Source organism: Polypterus senegalus, chromosome 4, assembly GCF_016835505.1.
Source record: "Polypterus senegalus isolate Bchr_013 chromosome 4, ASM1683550v1, whole genome shotgun sequence".
Taxonomy (NCBI): Eukaryota; Metazoa; Chordata; class Cladistia; order Polypteriformes; family Polypteridae; genus Polypterus; species Polypterus senegalus.
In genome coordinates this window covers 64,357,682-64,370,970 of record NC_053157.1, presented here as the reverse complement: position 1 = coordinate 64,370,970, position 13,289 = coordinate 64,357,682, and the positions used below count along the sequence as shown (strand labels likewise).

At 34.1% G+C, this 13,289-nt stretch overlaps 1 protein-coding gene across 4 annotated transcripts in view; it reads left to right on the top strand.

Moving 5' to 3' along the window:
* The window catches only part of LOC120527408 (ephrin type-A receptor 5), a 362,942-nt gene that overhangs the window by 282,954 nt on the left and 66,699 nt on the right, over nucleotides 1–13,289 (top strand). For 3 of the 4 annotated variants that reach the window (XM_039750791.1, XM_039750789.1, XM_039750792.1), the window contains exons 6-8: nucleotides 1,392–1,516; nucleotides 6,108–6,267; nucleotides 10,174–10,279. In XM_039750791.1, coding sequence (XP_039606725.1) covers nucleotides 1,392–1,516; nucleotides 6,108–6,267; nucleotides 10,174–10,279 — 391 coding nt within the window. The remainder of the gene's footprint in view (nucleotides 1–1,391; nucleotides 1,517–6,107; nucleotides 6,268–10,173; nucleotides 10,280–13,289) is intronic. The other variant, XM_039750790.1, reaches the window with a different exon arrangement.

Here is a 13,289-nt window from a genome sequence, read left to right as displayed (position 1 = left end):
CTTGAAACTCTGGCATAACTGTGGTGTTTGCTTTTATTGTATACTAGCTGAAATACCAATCGTTGCCCGGGACGAAAATAAAGTGTTTTTTTATTTTTAATTGTTTGAAAAAAACAATTAAAAAACACAACTTTAAAATAAAAATGAATTAATAAACAATAAAGACTCACTATTGTCCTTGTGTTGCAATCTTGTATGTATGTTATCTTCCAGTTGATGCTCGGAACCGGCCAACTCTATTTAATTTGAAAAGCAAACGGGGGCGCGGTGTTGCTTAAACATAAAGAATGGTGGCAGTCGCATGCTATATACTAACTGTGTAAGCTAGAAAGTATTGAAATCAGAACTACTCTGGGCATCTCTCTGCTATGAGGTTTGTGTTGCCGATGTGCTCACATCATTTGTGCATTAGCAGCTAAGCGACTATCTTCCTTAGGAGGTTTCCTTTTGCCGGTGTGGTGGCCTTGCTTGCGTATCCTCGGAGCTGGAGCCATCACACCGACTCTGCGTCTCACTTACGGGCCGGACAAACACACAGACTTGCATGCGTAGAACTCTATTTGATTTCAAAAGCAACAGGGGTACGGTGGTGCTCAAACATAAAGAATATTGGCAGTCACCTCCAGTTTGCCCTCTGGTGGTCATTCTGGGTGTCAACTGAATGATAACATGCATACAAGACTGTAAGATCACCCCCCACCCAACCCAGAAGGGGGTGAGTTAGGGCTAATTTCACCCTACAATATTTTTAGTCAACCATTGAGAAACGTGTACCAAGATTCATGAAAATCGCTCCAGCCATTCGGACGTGATGCTGGAACACACATACATACACACACTGACTTTTATATATATATAGATAGATATTCAATGCAGTACATATTATTCTATAAATAATTATTTACATAAGTAGTTTAACATAATTTAGTAGTAAAATTTGAAATATATGCTGTTGTTACTATTATATCCATTTGTTTCACGATACATAATTTTACTGAAAGAAATATTTGAAAATTACAATGTCTATATTTTTAGATATGACAAATAAACTGATTAAAAATGACAACTAGTTATACTAAAAACCTGTGGTATATAATGACTGAGGGTCAAGTTAAAGCTGTCCTTAAAGAACTGCATACCTTTTTCAGGTTTACCATATTGATGACAACAGTGGTAGTGCTTATATTGTAGGAATCTTAAGTGTGTTTCAATATAGCATATTTCTTCTTACTCATATGTGCGCATATTTTTGTTTGAATATATGTGAAAACGTCATTGTATCGTTTTTCTTGACAAACGTATATTACAATATTGGTTGTATTTTGTCTTACTACTAGGTTGAACTGCCATGCACATACTAACTTTGTCTATCTTTTTTTTCTATTTATTAGCCCCATCACCAATCAGCATTGTAAAAAAGGGAAAGACAACAAAAAACAGCATTGGCGTTTCATGGCAGGAACCTGATCGTCCCAATGGTATCATATTAGAATATGAGATCAAATATTTTGAAAAGGTAAGAACCCAAATATAAAAGAACTGCCATAAAGTGCCTTCCCACTTTACAGTAATTAGCCAGTACTCATTAGTGGTTCAGTAATTATCTAAATAGCTGCAATGCTAATTGATTGCTCCCACAGTGATAAACTAGAAGGTCTTGTCTCCAAGTGTGTTACTTTCACATTTATTTAGACTACTGTGGCGAATCACTAGCCATATTTAAGTTGCATTTCTTTTATTTTGAGTAGAATTTTAAATGTTAGGCAGTTACCATAATATTAAGTTACAATTAAATGTTAATTCTGAAGAATGAACTTTGCTACTTAATTGCTTTTTTAATAAATTGCATGGAGCATAATCTGTTGGGGGGAGTGTTTTTGAAGTTGTGCCTTGTCTGCTATTTATTCAAGATGTGGAAACTATTCATTATTTTTAACGTATGCATCCTTTGCTTTTACTTTAGTTGTGCCAATTGGCAAGACACCCACTTACTCTTATCCTTCCTCTCTTCTTCTAAGTTTTTTTAATTGAACCTGTACCAGATATGTTGCATACTCTATTAACTAGCTGAATCAATTTCTCTGGCTGTCTTGAAGTGTATAAATATGGCTTTATGACAATAAAGACATCCATCCATCTATTATCCAACCCGCTCTATCCTAATTACAGGGTCACGGGGGTCTGCTGGAGCCAATCCCAGCCAACACAGGGCACAAGGCAGGAAACAAACCCTGGGCAGGACACGAGCCCACCGCAGTCTTCCTCAGATACCAAAGCAAAATTATTTCTGTTGGCATTTACTTGTATTAATAAGAAACTACTGATTCAAGTTTCCTTTTTTAATTAATGCCTATAATACTAAACATTTTCTGTATAGATGGTTTTGTCATTTCTCATTGGTTAACTATACAGTAAACTATGGAAAAAATGCAAAGGAGAATTTTTTATCCATTCCATTAGCTGATAAATAGTATTGTTTCAATTACATTGAGTACTTACTGTATATTTGAACATCATTTTTTAACAGAGAATTTAATGTTGGTCATAAACCCTTCAAACCCCACTTTATTGATCCACTCCCAACCCCCCAACTTGGCTATATATTTCTCCTTTTGTGGATTACTAACTACAAATATGCAAACCTTTGCCTCCATTTGTAATTGTGTGAATTTACTTCATATTCCACATTTGTTTTATGTTTAGTTTTATGTGATTTTTGCTTTTGGGACTTTCATAGTACCTGTCTAACATTTTCATGTGGACCTTTACCTTTTCTTTTTTAACCTGACTTTCACCTTATCCCATTTGGAATTGTTTTAGAACCTACCCTTTCCCTACCTGATCATTTGTCTCATTTATTCAGATCCTCCAACAAACAGTTATGTAGTGACAACCCATTTCCTAATGAGTCCACTGTGTCATGCAATACTAACCACTCATTTGAAGATATAATGGATGGATGGAAGTAGAGTTAAAAATATTTTACCTCTGAAGTTGCCAGTGACTGCCTGTGTTCAAATGTATTGGCTGTATAGCTTTGCTGAGTTACAGTGGGTAAAATCATTTGCTAAAAATATAATTATAGGATAGCCAAGTTAATTTTTTTCTCAGTAGCTTCTAACATTATTACACTCATTTAATTCAATGTGTGGCATCACGCCATTACAGGGGCAATTCACACACACACAGAGTCACACTGAGCTTATTTGAAATTCCCAATAAACCATCTTTGGGGATGTGTATTAGGGTTACTGTTAGGGGTAGGTTTAGTTTGCTCATCAACAACAACCTGGTGTAGAATTCAAACACTGAACATTGGAACAATGAGGCAATAACACTAATTGCTTCAGTAATTCCTTAGCCCATGGGCTAATAAGGAAGCTCAGTTTTGCTTTCATCCTTAATTTTGATAAGTTATATAGTATAGTTTTTAATTATATAATAAATACCTAACAGAAGCATGTTATCAGTTATTTTGAAATCAGTTAATCAGAGGTATATCCATATCAAATATTTATTATTATCATTTCAGAGTGTTGTATTTTGTTTTCTTTTTTTTGGGGGGAGCCTGCTCTATGTTTTTAATGATACCAGTTGCTTAAAATCATGATTGGCACTTCTTTTTTTATGTGAAGAAATATCTGTGTTCAACAAGTACTTCATTTTAAGACCATAACTAAACGAGTTCTTAAGGCCTGCTATGCAGTAGGATTTTCTTCATTGACGTTCAGTATATCATTATGATGGAGGCAAGTCAGCAACAGAATCCATTAAGATTTCCTCCTGAGGTGGGAGGATGTTGAAATTGGCTAAATTAACTACAGATGGCTACCATTTGATGATTTGGCATGGGTACAAGCTTTGCGAGTTTTATTGTGTACACTTTTATGTTTTACCGTAATGCTATTCTCCAGAATTATGTGAAGATGATATTAGAACTGCAGGTTATACTACTGGAAGAGTAACAAACACTGACTCAGGACTCTGATGTAGTACTTCATCTCTTATTCCATCAGGAATAAACACAAGGCCCTGTATGAATTGTTCTAATGTTTAAAGCTTCTTTCTTGAGCTTGCTTAATGATATGTTAAATGTCCTTCATTTGAATGGCCCTTATAAAACAAAATGAAGGGGCAATTGGTTTGGAATCCATTTCTGATAGAGCATCTGTTTTAACATATTTATATCTACCTTTGTAAGATATAATGAAATTATAAAGGCTGTTTCAGTCTTGTCCCTGAGGAAATGTACAAGTTGCAATTCAAACCTGACTAGGCATTGGTCAAGGAAGGTAATGAATGGATCTGGATCCCCAAGAAGGAATGGTTCCAGTTAAGGCACAAATGGATACTAAGAAATTGCATTTCTGAAATTGTCTTTTATTTCTAGCATTTTCTTTTCGGAAGTTCTTAATAAAATTTGCCTTTTTCAGACCTCACTTTCTCCCTGCTGCCCATCCATCTGTTTTTAATTAAATCTCCCAAGTTTTCAGCCCTGTTGGTACAAGTATCTCCTCAGAAATAAATATAGGTTAAAGATGAGGAAGGTTGTGCAGGTTGCTTTTAATATACTAGATAAAGTGTGTCACTTGAAGGTTAAATTTGGAACTTAACAGTTTAAAAGATGCAAACAAATTATAAATCCCTAAAGTTGAACAATTCCTTGCGTCTTACATAGATTGAATGCTATATAGGTTAAAGAAGACTGAAAGTAATTATCATGTATAAGAACAAAAAATACACATTTCTCTGCCTAAAAATAAGCCCAATGTTGATTCCATATATTTAATTGATGGTAAATCACTGGATTGCTGGTAAATTGACAATAATTATTCTAGAGTGGAGCAAAGGGAAGAGTGTACCAAGAACACTTCAGAATAGGACTTCTTCTCTGTTGCTAATCAAGTAGGCATAGATTCACAGACATCAGCTAATTTCCAGTATTTTTTGTATGAAAATTTGCAGCCGAGTAATACAACTGAAAGTTAAAGTAGTGCCTTCTGCTTTACATGTTGTTAGGAACAGTTTTAGTAAGTGGCCATTTTGTTATTTTTTGTTAAAAGTAGTTCCCTTATGATTCATTTTATATCTGACTGCTTTTAGAGATATAAGGTTAATGGATTAATAGCAATCATAAGCAACATTGGTGACAGTGGACACCTTTATCTGGTTCTGCATTCTAGCTTGAAGTAATCTGAGTTTATAATGTAACTATGGCTGAGGCTCCTGGACTAGTATAAAGTTATTTAATCCATTCACGTCTCCTGGGGCCAAACATAAATTTGCACAATATGGTAAATGGATATCCCCATTCAACTATATCAAAGGCTTCTCCTGCATCCAAAGATAGTAAGACCTCTGGAAACTCTAGTTGAATATATACACATTAAACAAGTGGTGAAGACTGTGTACTATACATGTCTTTAATAAGTTCATATTGATCTTGTTATATTACAGAGGTGTAACAATTTTTTTATTCTTCTAACTAATAGTTTCACCAGTATCATAAAATTCATTATTCAGAAGTGTCATTAGCCTATATGAAAAGCAGTGTAGCAAGTCTCAGTTTTACTTTGGAAAGACATTATTTGACAGTTGACGCAAAGTTTTTGGTAAAAGTTTAGTGTATTTTGACTTACTTTGCATCATTCTTGTTAAAATATGTTGAAATATACAAGAATTTCATTGGATAGACATATGGGATATTAGCTTTTATATCTTGAATTTCAGCACCTAAGATGTTTATCAAGTTCTTCTACACAAATAATATCAAGCTGAGGTATTACTATTTTATCAAAAAGTCCTTGATTTGAGCCTCATCTTTTTTACACTTTGAGGAATATATAGGAAATTACAGTGTTTCTCAAATGTGTTAGTTATTTCCTTGTGCTCCCTTATTTTTTTCCAGATGGATTGTTATCCTCTATCTTGACCAAAAAAAACAAGGATATACAGCATATGTATATATGTTTCATGTTTGCTGCCTAATTGGCCCCAGCTCCTAATGACCCTGTACTGGATTAAAAATTCAGAAAAAAGTTGTCATTTAATTTCATATTACTCAATACTTTTTTGCTTTTTTTATCTCATTCTTTGTAATTGTTTAGGGCCAGGAGACCAGCTATACCATCATAAAGTCAAAAGACACAGAGATCACTGCAGATGGCTTGAAGCCTGCCTCTGTTTACATCTTTCAGATTCGAGCTCGGACAGCAGCAGGCTATGGTGGTTTCAGTCGCAGGTTTGAGTTTGAAACTAGTCCTTTTTGTAAGTAACACTTTTTAATTGTTTTAAAATCTACAGAAACCATGCAGTACTAAATTATTGTGAAAGAATGTCTGAGCCAAATGTGCTTTTAATAAGAAACCTTCATCTGTGTGTTTGAAACTCAACACAGCTTTTCAATCTGCTTTTTACATTTTTTGTCCAGCATTTAGGCAAGGGTTTTCTGTGCCCATTATCGTTTATAAAATAATTAGTTTTTCCACAAACACCCTAGATAGCCTAGTAAAGTAACAATGGCTTGAATTTTCTTGCTATCACTTGACACGGAAAAATCTACAGGGTAAAGGTTATTTTGAGGTTATCATTATATTTCCCTTAGGAAATTCCTTTCTTCCATTTTCCACCGGTACAGCACAGTTCACAGCACCAAAATGCACCACAAATATTCTTTTCTTCTTTTCCTTTCTCTTTCTCTTCCTCTATGTCTACCTCCACTCCTCCTGGCAAGCTTAGTCTCCCTTCCTCCTGACTCTGGCTCGCAGTGCAGTGGCTGCTGGCTCCTTTTATAGGTCACAAGGAAGTGCCCCAGCTGTCCCGTGATCTTCTTCCAGGAGAACTTCTGAGTGTGGTGGAAGTGCTGAACAAAGGGCTCAGCAGTTCCAGCAGCACCCCCTGGCACTCATGGAACCCAACAGGGTTGTGCCAGACTCAACTCCCATTGAGCCCTGTGGGAGTCCAAGGCACCGCTGCAACCCAGGGGGACTGCCATCTAGCGCACCGGGGAAGGTAACACCCTGAATTAGCCCCACATGCACTGCCTGCCATATGATAAAATTGTCCCATACTCACAGTTCATAATAAGGGCAGTATAAGACTGCTATATACAGTATAATGCAATAACAATAAAAAATAACACTTAATAAAGCACATACTAATATTTGAAAACCAACATTTTAATCTTAATGATTCAAACTGTGATTTGATTTTGCTTAAAGACTAATGAGAGCAGTTGTATATATACAACATTGTATCTTAAACATATTTATTTTGTAAATGCGAAGTTAAAATTATTAAAACTGTTGTTTTAGTCAATATCCTTTTTGTTTCAGGTTAGAAAACATTATTTTTAAACAAAATATTTTACTCATAAAACTATATTCATTGAAAATGTTGTTCCTCATAAGTTTAAAAATATTATGAGTGGAAGCAGATATTTGCAATTTATTATTAAGAAATATAAAAAGCAAAAACATAAAGCAATGAAAACAGTTATGATTTAAATCTGATTATTTGAAATAATACATTGCAAAGACAAAAGGTATTAGTATATTTCATCTCTTTGATAGGAACTAGCACTTGCAAAACAATTAAACCTTAGGCATTTTGAGGAATCATTGGGAGCAAGCCGTGCAATTACATTTTCAAACAGTGAATAGAAACTGTCTTGAAATGGAAAAGAAAAAAACGCACACTAAATATTTGCAAGGTTTAAATCGGCACAAAATTTTACACTGTACACTTTCTCTCAATTTGACTTTCAAATATTTTACCCAGGACAGAATCCTGCTTGTGAGAAATTCTATAAAACATATACCTATATCTTAGACAACCTAGGAATCACAACAGCTTATAATCCATTTACAACATTTTTGGAAGTAATACTTGATGATTCATTAATAATTGAAATTTTTTGTAAAACTCATCCCTACACCAATGGATGTGGTCACATTTTGCTTAATTAGAAAAATTATAATCTATCACAGCACAACAGATAAATGACACATTAGTTTATCATAATTGAAAAAACTAAGTTCACATTACATGGAAAAAGCCTTTATCATTATAGCAAGCTTTTATCAAAGATGAGTTCTGATCGCATTGTACGGACATTTTGAGGGAAATAAAGAAAGGAAAAAACAATTTACGGGCTAATTTAATTATCCATGTAAAAGTTTGAGGAGTAGCGTTCTATATACTCTATATATAAAACTACATAATAAATAGAATGGACTCATGTTAATATAGCATCATTAAAAGTGAAATGAATATGATCACTTTAGATCATACAGTGAATTCAATTTCTGACTGGAATTTTCTGGGATTCCTCTTCAGATTTAGATTACATCTCAGTACCCAGTGGCATAATGCCAGGTAAACAGGGTGCTATGTTGTTCTGGTGTGAGTGAGTTTATAACTGACACTTTTAAAAAGGTTTCAGCCCTATGCTTGCTATTATCAGGAGATATTCCTGCACCCAAATGACGTCTATGAAAACAAAAGTGATTTCATGAAATATATACTGTAAATGTCAATGCTACATAGGTGACTATGCTCCTAATATGAATTTTTTCTTTACTCATATTAAGTCATGGGAATAAGACAATACTTAATAAGTAATCATGTGTCTATACATGCTTCTTCCAATAAATATATCTAGGAAAAGGTGTAATTTTACTACTATATTTAAATGCTATAAAATGTATTTATGTTATAATAGGTAAAACCTTACTTGCATTTATGTGAAGTTGTTCATTTTTTCAATTACTGTATGAAGTAACGCACTTGAGTTTGTTTTTAGAAATATTATAGAAAGTAAAGTATTCAAAGAAATAACAACTGTTTATCTAAACATGGGTTCATAGCGCACACAATTCTCCCCACACTGAAATTTAGTCAGTTTCATGCCACCAAGAATTAACAAGTTTATGCATGTAAGGTAGAATTGTTACATCAACATAATTGTGGTTTACCCAGATTGTAAAAATATATAAACTGTATTCTGCTTTACAAAAATATTTTCCCAGGATACAGTATTTGCTTTTTACAAGTCTTAATCCCTTGTGGATTTAGACTTTATAAAAATGCTTTGGTCTGGTATTTCTGTTGATGAATGAGTTTCTTTTTCAGCTGCCACTCACATTTGCCTTTACTGCATCAAAATGACATATTTAATTTGTAGTTGGTTTCCCATTATTCAGATCTGTATTTTTAGTTCATTGCTTCTGATTATTTTGTTTTGCTAATATCCAGATGATAATCTCAGTTCTATGAGGTCTTTTTAAATATTGTGAAGAGTTTAAACATACCAATTAAAGTCTACATTAACTACACTTTCTCAACTGCATATGAAGAGTTTAAACATACCAATTAAAGTCTATATTAACTACACTTTCTCAACTGCATATGCAACTATTATAAAATTACCATGAGTATTCATGAACAAATCAATTTAAAATATTGATCTTTGTAATAATGCTTTTCAATATATGAACTTTTCTACTTGGGAAGATACATAGATTTTTTACAAACTTGAAAATGAAAATTTGTAGTTTCTCTTAATGTAAAAAGTTGTGCTGTAATAGGTTCAGTTGGCCAAAAACACAACTTAAATTTTCTTTTAATTTGAGAAGTGAACACGTTTTGTGTTTCTTCTGAGATTTATTATATTAAATAAGAGGTTCTATTTTGTTGAGGCTCAGATGCTTTCAAAAATCTGAACATTCCTCAAAGCCTGCAGCCCTTGTAAATATTACACCTATGTATTTTGGCATTTTACTCAGGATACCACTGCTGAAACATGCAACACTATACCTAAAATCCACTGATGTGAGGAAAAAGTAGTTCAGAGAACTATTCAAAAAAAAACACCACATGTACTCCTCAAAGTGTGTCTTGCACAGTACAGCAAGAAATTTGACAAAATGCAAACTCCAAAGCATCATATTATAATTTATTTTGTGGCATTGGAGAATGACAAATGCAAATGAAAGGATATTTATGATTTCCAAGAGGCATACTCTGTTTTGTAATTGATTGATACCAGACCAATGATAATTTACTGTAACAATATCTTCATTTTTTCACCAGTTTCGGGAGCTCTTTGAAATGGATAGTTTCCTGAATATAGTATGCGCATGATAATGAAATATTTTGTCTGTTTGTACCCAGTAGTAGCTGCATCAAGTGATCAGAGTCAGGTTCCTATAATTGCTGTGTCGGTAACTGTGGGGGTCATCTTGCTGGCTGTGGTTACTGGATTCCTCCTAAGTGGCAGGTAAGGCAAGAATTGAATGACAGTTTTTCTTATTCTTACTTTACAAAAGATAAATACTGAAACAGTTAGAAGGGTGAAACGCCATGAACTATTTTAATAGTAAATTCAAAAAAATGAAAGTATTTCTAAATCTAGGTAAATCTGGAAGACTACAAAGCTAAAGACATGCATAACATTAATTTATTTGCACACTGATATTTGTTTACTTTGTTGGTAAATCTTCAATTATATGAATGACACATATGAATGTGTCTTCTTCACATAATAAATACATGCTAGTTTTCCATCACAATGAAACTGAGTATCAAGTCATGTATGCCACGATCCCATCTTAAACAAGTGATTCCATACATTCCAATGATCATTGATTGTCAGCACTTTAAAATACCAAGGACTATTGCTGGAACACCACCTATGTTAAATAGCTAATTTTGCAGCTAGTTTACTTAATAAATTGTTGAGCACACTGCATCTACTTATTTAGTATTTGTGTTAAATACCAACTGAAGAAAGCTATATTTTGTGTAACAAGTATTCTTTAATTCTCCTAATAAGAAATCTTCAATAGAAAACTGAGGTCAAGAATAAGATAAAAACACCTGCAATATGCCATCAGTTTTCTAGCATGTACAGGGCTATGAACAGTATTCACCCCTTGGACGTTTTCACATTTTATTGTTATATGGCAATAGATCACACTGGCTTTAATTTGGCTTTTTTGACATTGATCAACAGAAAAAGACTCTTTAATGTAAATCGTGTTGAGTCAGTATTGTAGCCTAACCAACAAAATGAAGACAAAAGAACACATCATGCAACTCAGTGAAAAGGTGAATGATTTGCCTCAGGGAATGGTTACAAAAAATATCCAAGTTACTGAATATGCCTTGGAGTCTAATTAAATCTACATTAAGAAATGGAAATAGTATAGCACAGCTGTAAATCTGTTAGAGCTGGCTGCCCTCCTTGCGTGAAGAAGACCAGTTAGGGATGCCACACAGAGATCTATGTTACATCTGAAGGAACTACATGCTACAGCAGTCTTGAGAAAACAAAATTTTTTGGCCAGCAGAGACTAAAACCCATATTTGACATAAGCAAAACACTGCAAATTATCAATAACACACCATACCCATCATGAAGCAGCATGGTGGTGGAAGCATTATGCTGTGGGAATGCTTGCTTGCAGCAGGCCCTGGAAAGGTTGTGAGGTAGTGAGTAAAATGAATGCAGCAAATTCGTCCAAGGAATGCCTTGACACAAACCTGAAGTAGTCTGCAAGTAACCTGCATCTAATAGAAGCTCATCCACATAGACTCAAGGCTGGCATGGCTGCCAAAGAAGCCCTGACTAAATACTGACTTGAAGGATGTGAATACTTATGTGATCAATTATCTTGTGATTTATATTTGTAAATAATTGAAATCAATTTCCATATCCTGTTTTCACTTTAACATTAAATAGTCATTTTCTGTTTTTTGATCAGAGTCAAAAAGGCTGGATTAATTTCACTGTGATCCAGTGCTGTATAGTAATAAAATTTTAAAATTTCCAAGAGGATAAATAGTTTTTATAGGCACTGTATGTTCATTTCTAAAATCCTGCTCTGAAACTTTACTTTAATACACAGAGAATATTTAAAACCTTACCCACATGTCCAAAACTTTACTCTGGTACAGCGACCACGGTGTATCATGGCAGCATCAACTTCAAGAGTGACACCAACCCCGGATGTGGAAATAGTATTGACATTTTTGCAAACACTGAATTAATTGCAGAAGTTCTTTTATAAATTTGAAGATGGGAAGAAATTCTGAAGATAATCCCTGATCACTCAGAGTGTATACACTAAACATATGAGGAGGTGCATGGTTATGCATTAGTTGGTGCTGCTGCTTTATATCTCCAGATTATGGGATTCAAATCCCAGTCCAAAATGATTAATTGATTCTTGCTGTGTAATTGAATGTGACACCCAGTCAATGGTTGGTTCCTGTCTTGTAATCATTGACAGGCTCCAGCCCCTAGCAGTTCTATTTTGAAATCACTGGGCATTGAAAATAAATGAATGAAAGTTAAATTGACAGATTATTTATAAAATGCCATAAAGGACTATGGCTACTGTAGGCTGTCTAAGTATACTGACCAGAGAAGTCTCTATATTAAGCAAGGGTATAAAGTAAGAAGGGTCTACTGTGTGCAACCTTCTTGGTGCATCCTTTAATGAATAAAATGACTTGTTGTTCCTTGTTAAAGTATGTATCAGTGTTAATTTTTAAAAGCAGTATATTTCTAGGCTGTATGAATTCTTTTAACATGTAATTTTGGTCTCTAGTGAAACATATATTTACTTAAATTGCTTTCAGTGGTCTAGATGTACTTGTAGAGAACTGTTTTTAAACTCACCATGCATGTTCTAGTTCAGACTGGGATGATGCTTTGAGCCTGTTGAACCTAATATAGATTGCTTTCCCCTCTTGATAGTCGTTCTAAAATTGTTTGGTGGTTTTCTGAGTAAAAGGCATACAGATACTTTAAATGTAGTGTTGATTAGTTTTATCATCTTAAATATACTATTTTTATATTCTTTTGAGGACATTTGATAAGTACTTCAGTAATGTTTCCATTCTTACAAGACTTATGTTGCACAGATCCAGTTCGCCTAAGTGTGTTACTGACTACTGTCAGCAAAGCAAAAAGGTTTATGTCACTAGCAAGAAGAAAATTGTATCTCTGATAATAGCCAATAGTTCCTAAACAATATCAAAATTGCAATTGCATGTCAGATTTATTGACACTGCCAAGTCACACCTCTAGGAAACCAGGATTGAAATCGGCTTAGTCCCTCCATGTGTGGACTACAGGTTCTTTTTGTTTCTAAGTTTTTACCAGGGTACTCTGATTTCCCCTTCATGTGCTAAAGAGATACATGTTGGGCTAATGGGCAGTTTTTCACATGGGATTGTATATAAATGTGCTTTATAAGAGACTGACACAAAATGCAGGACTG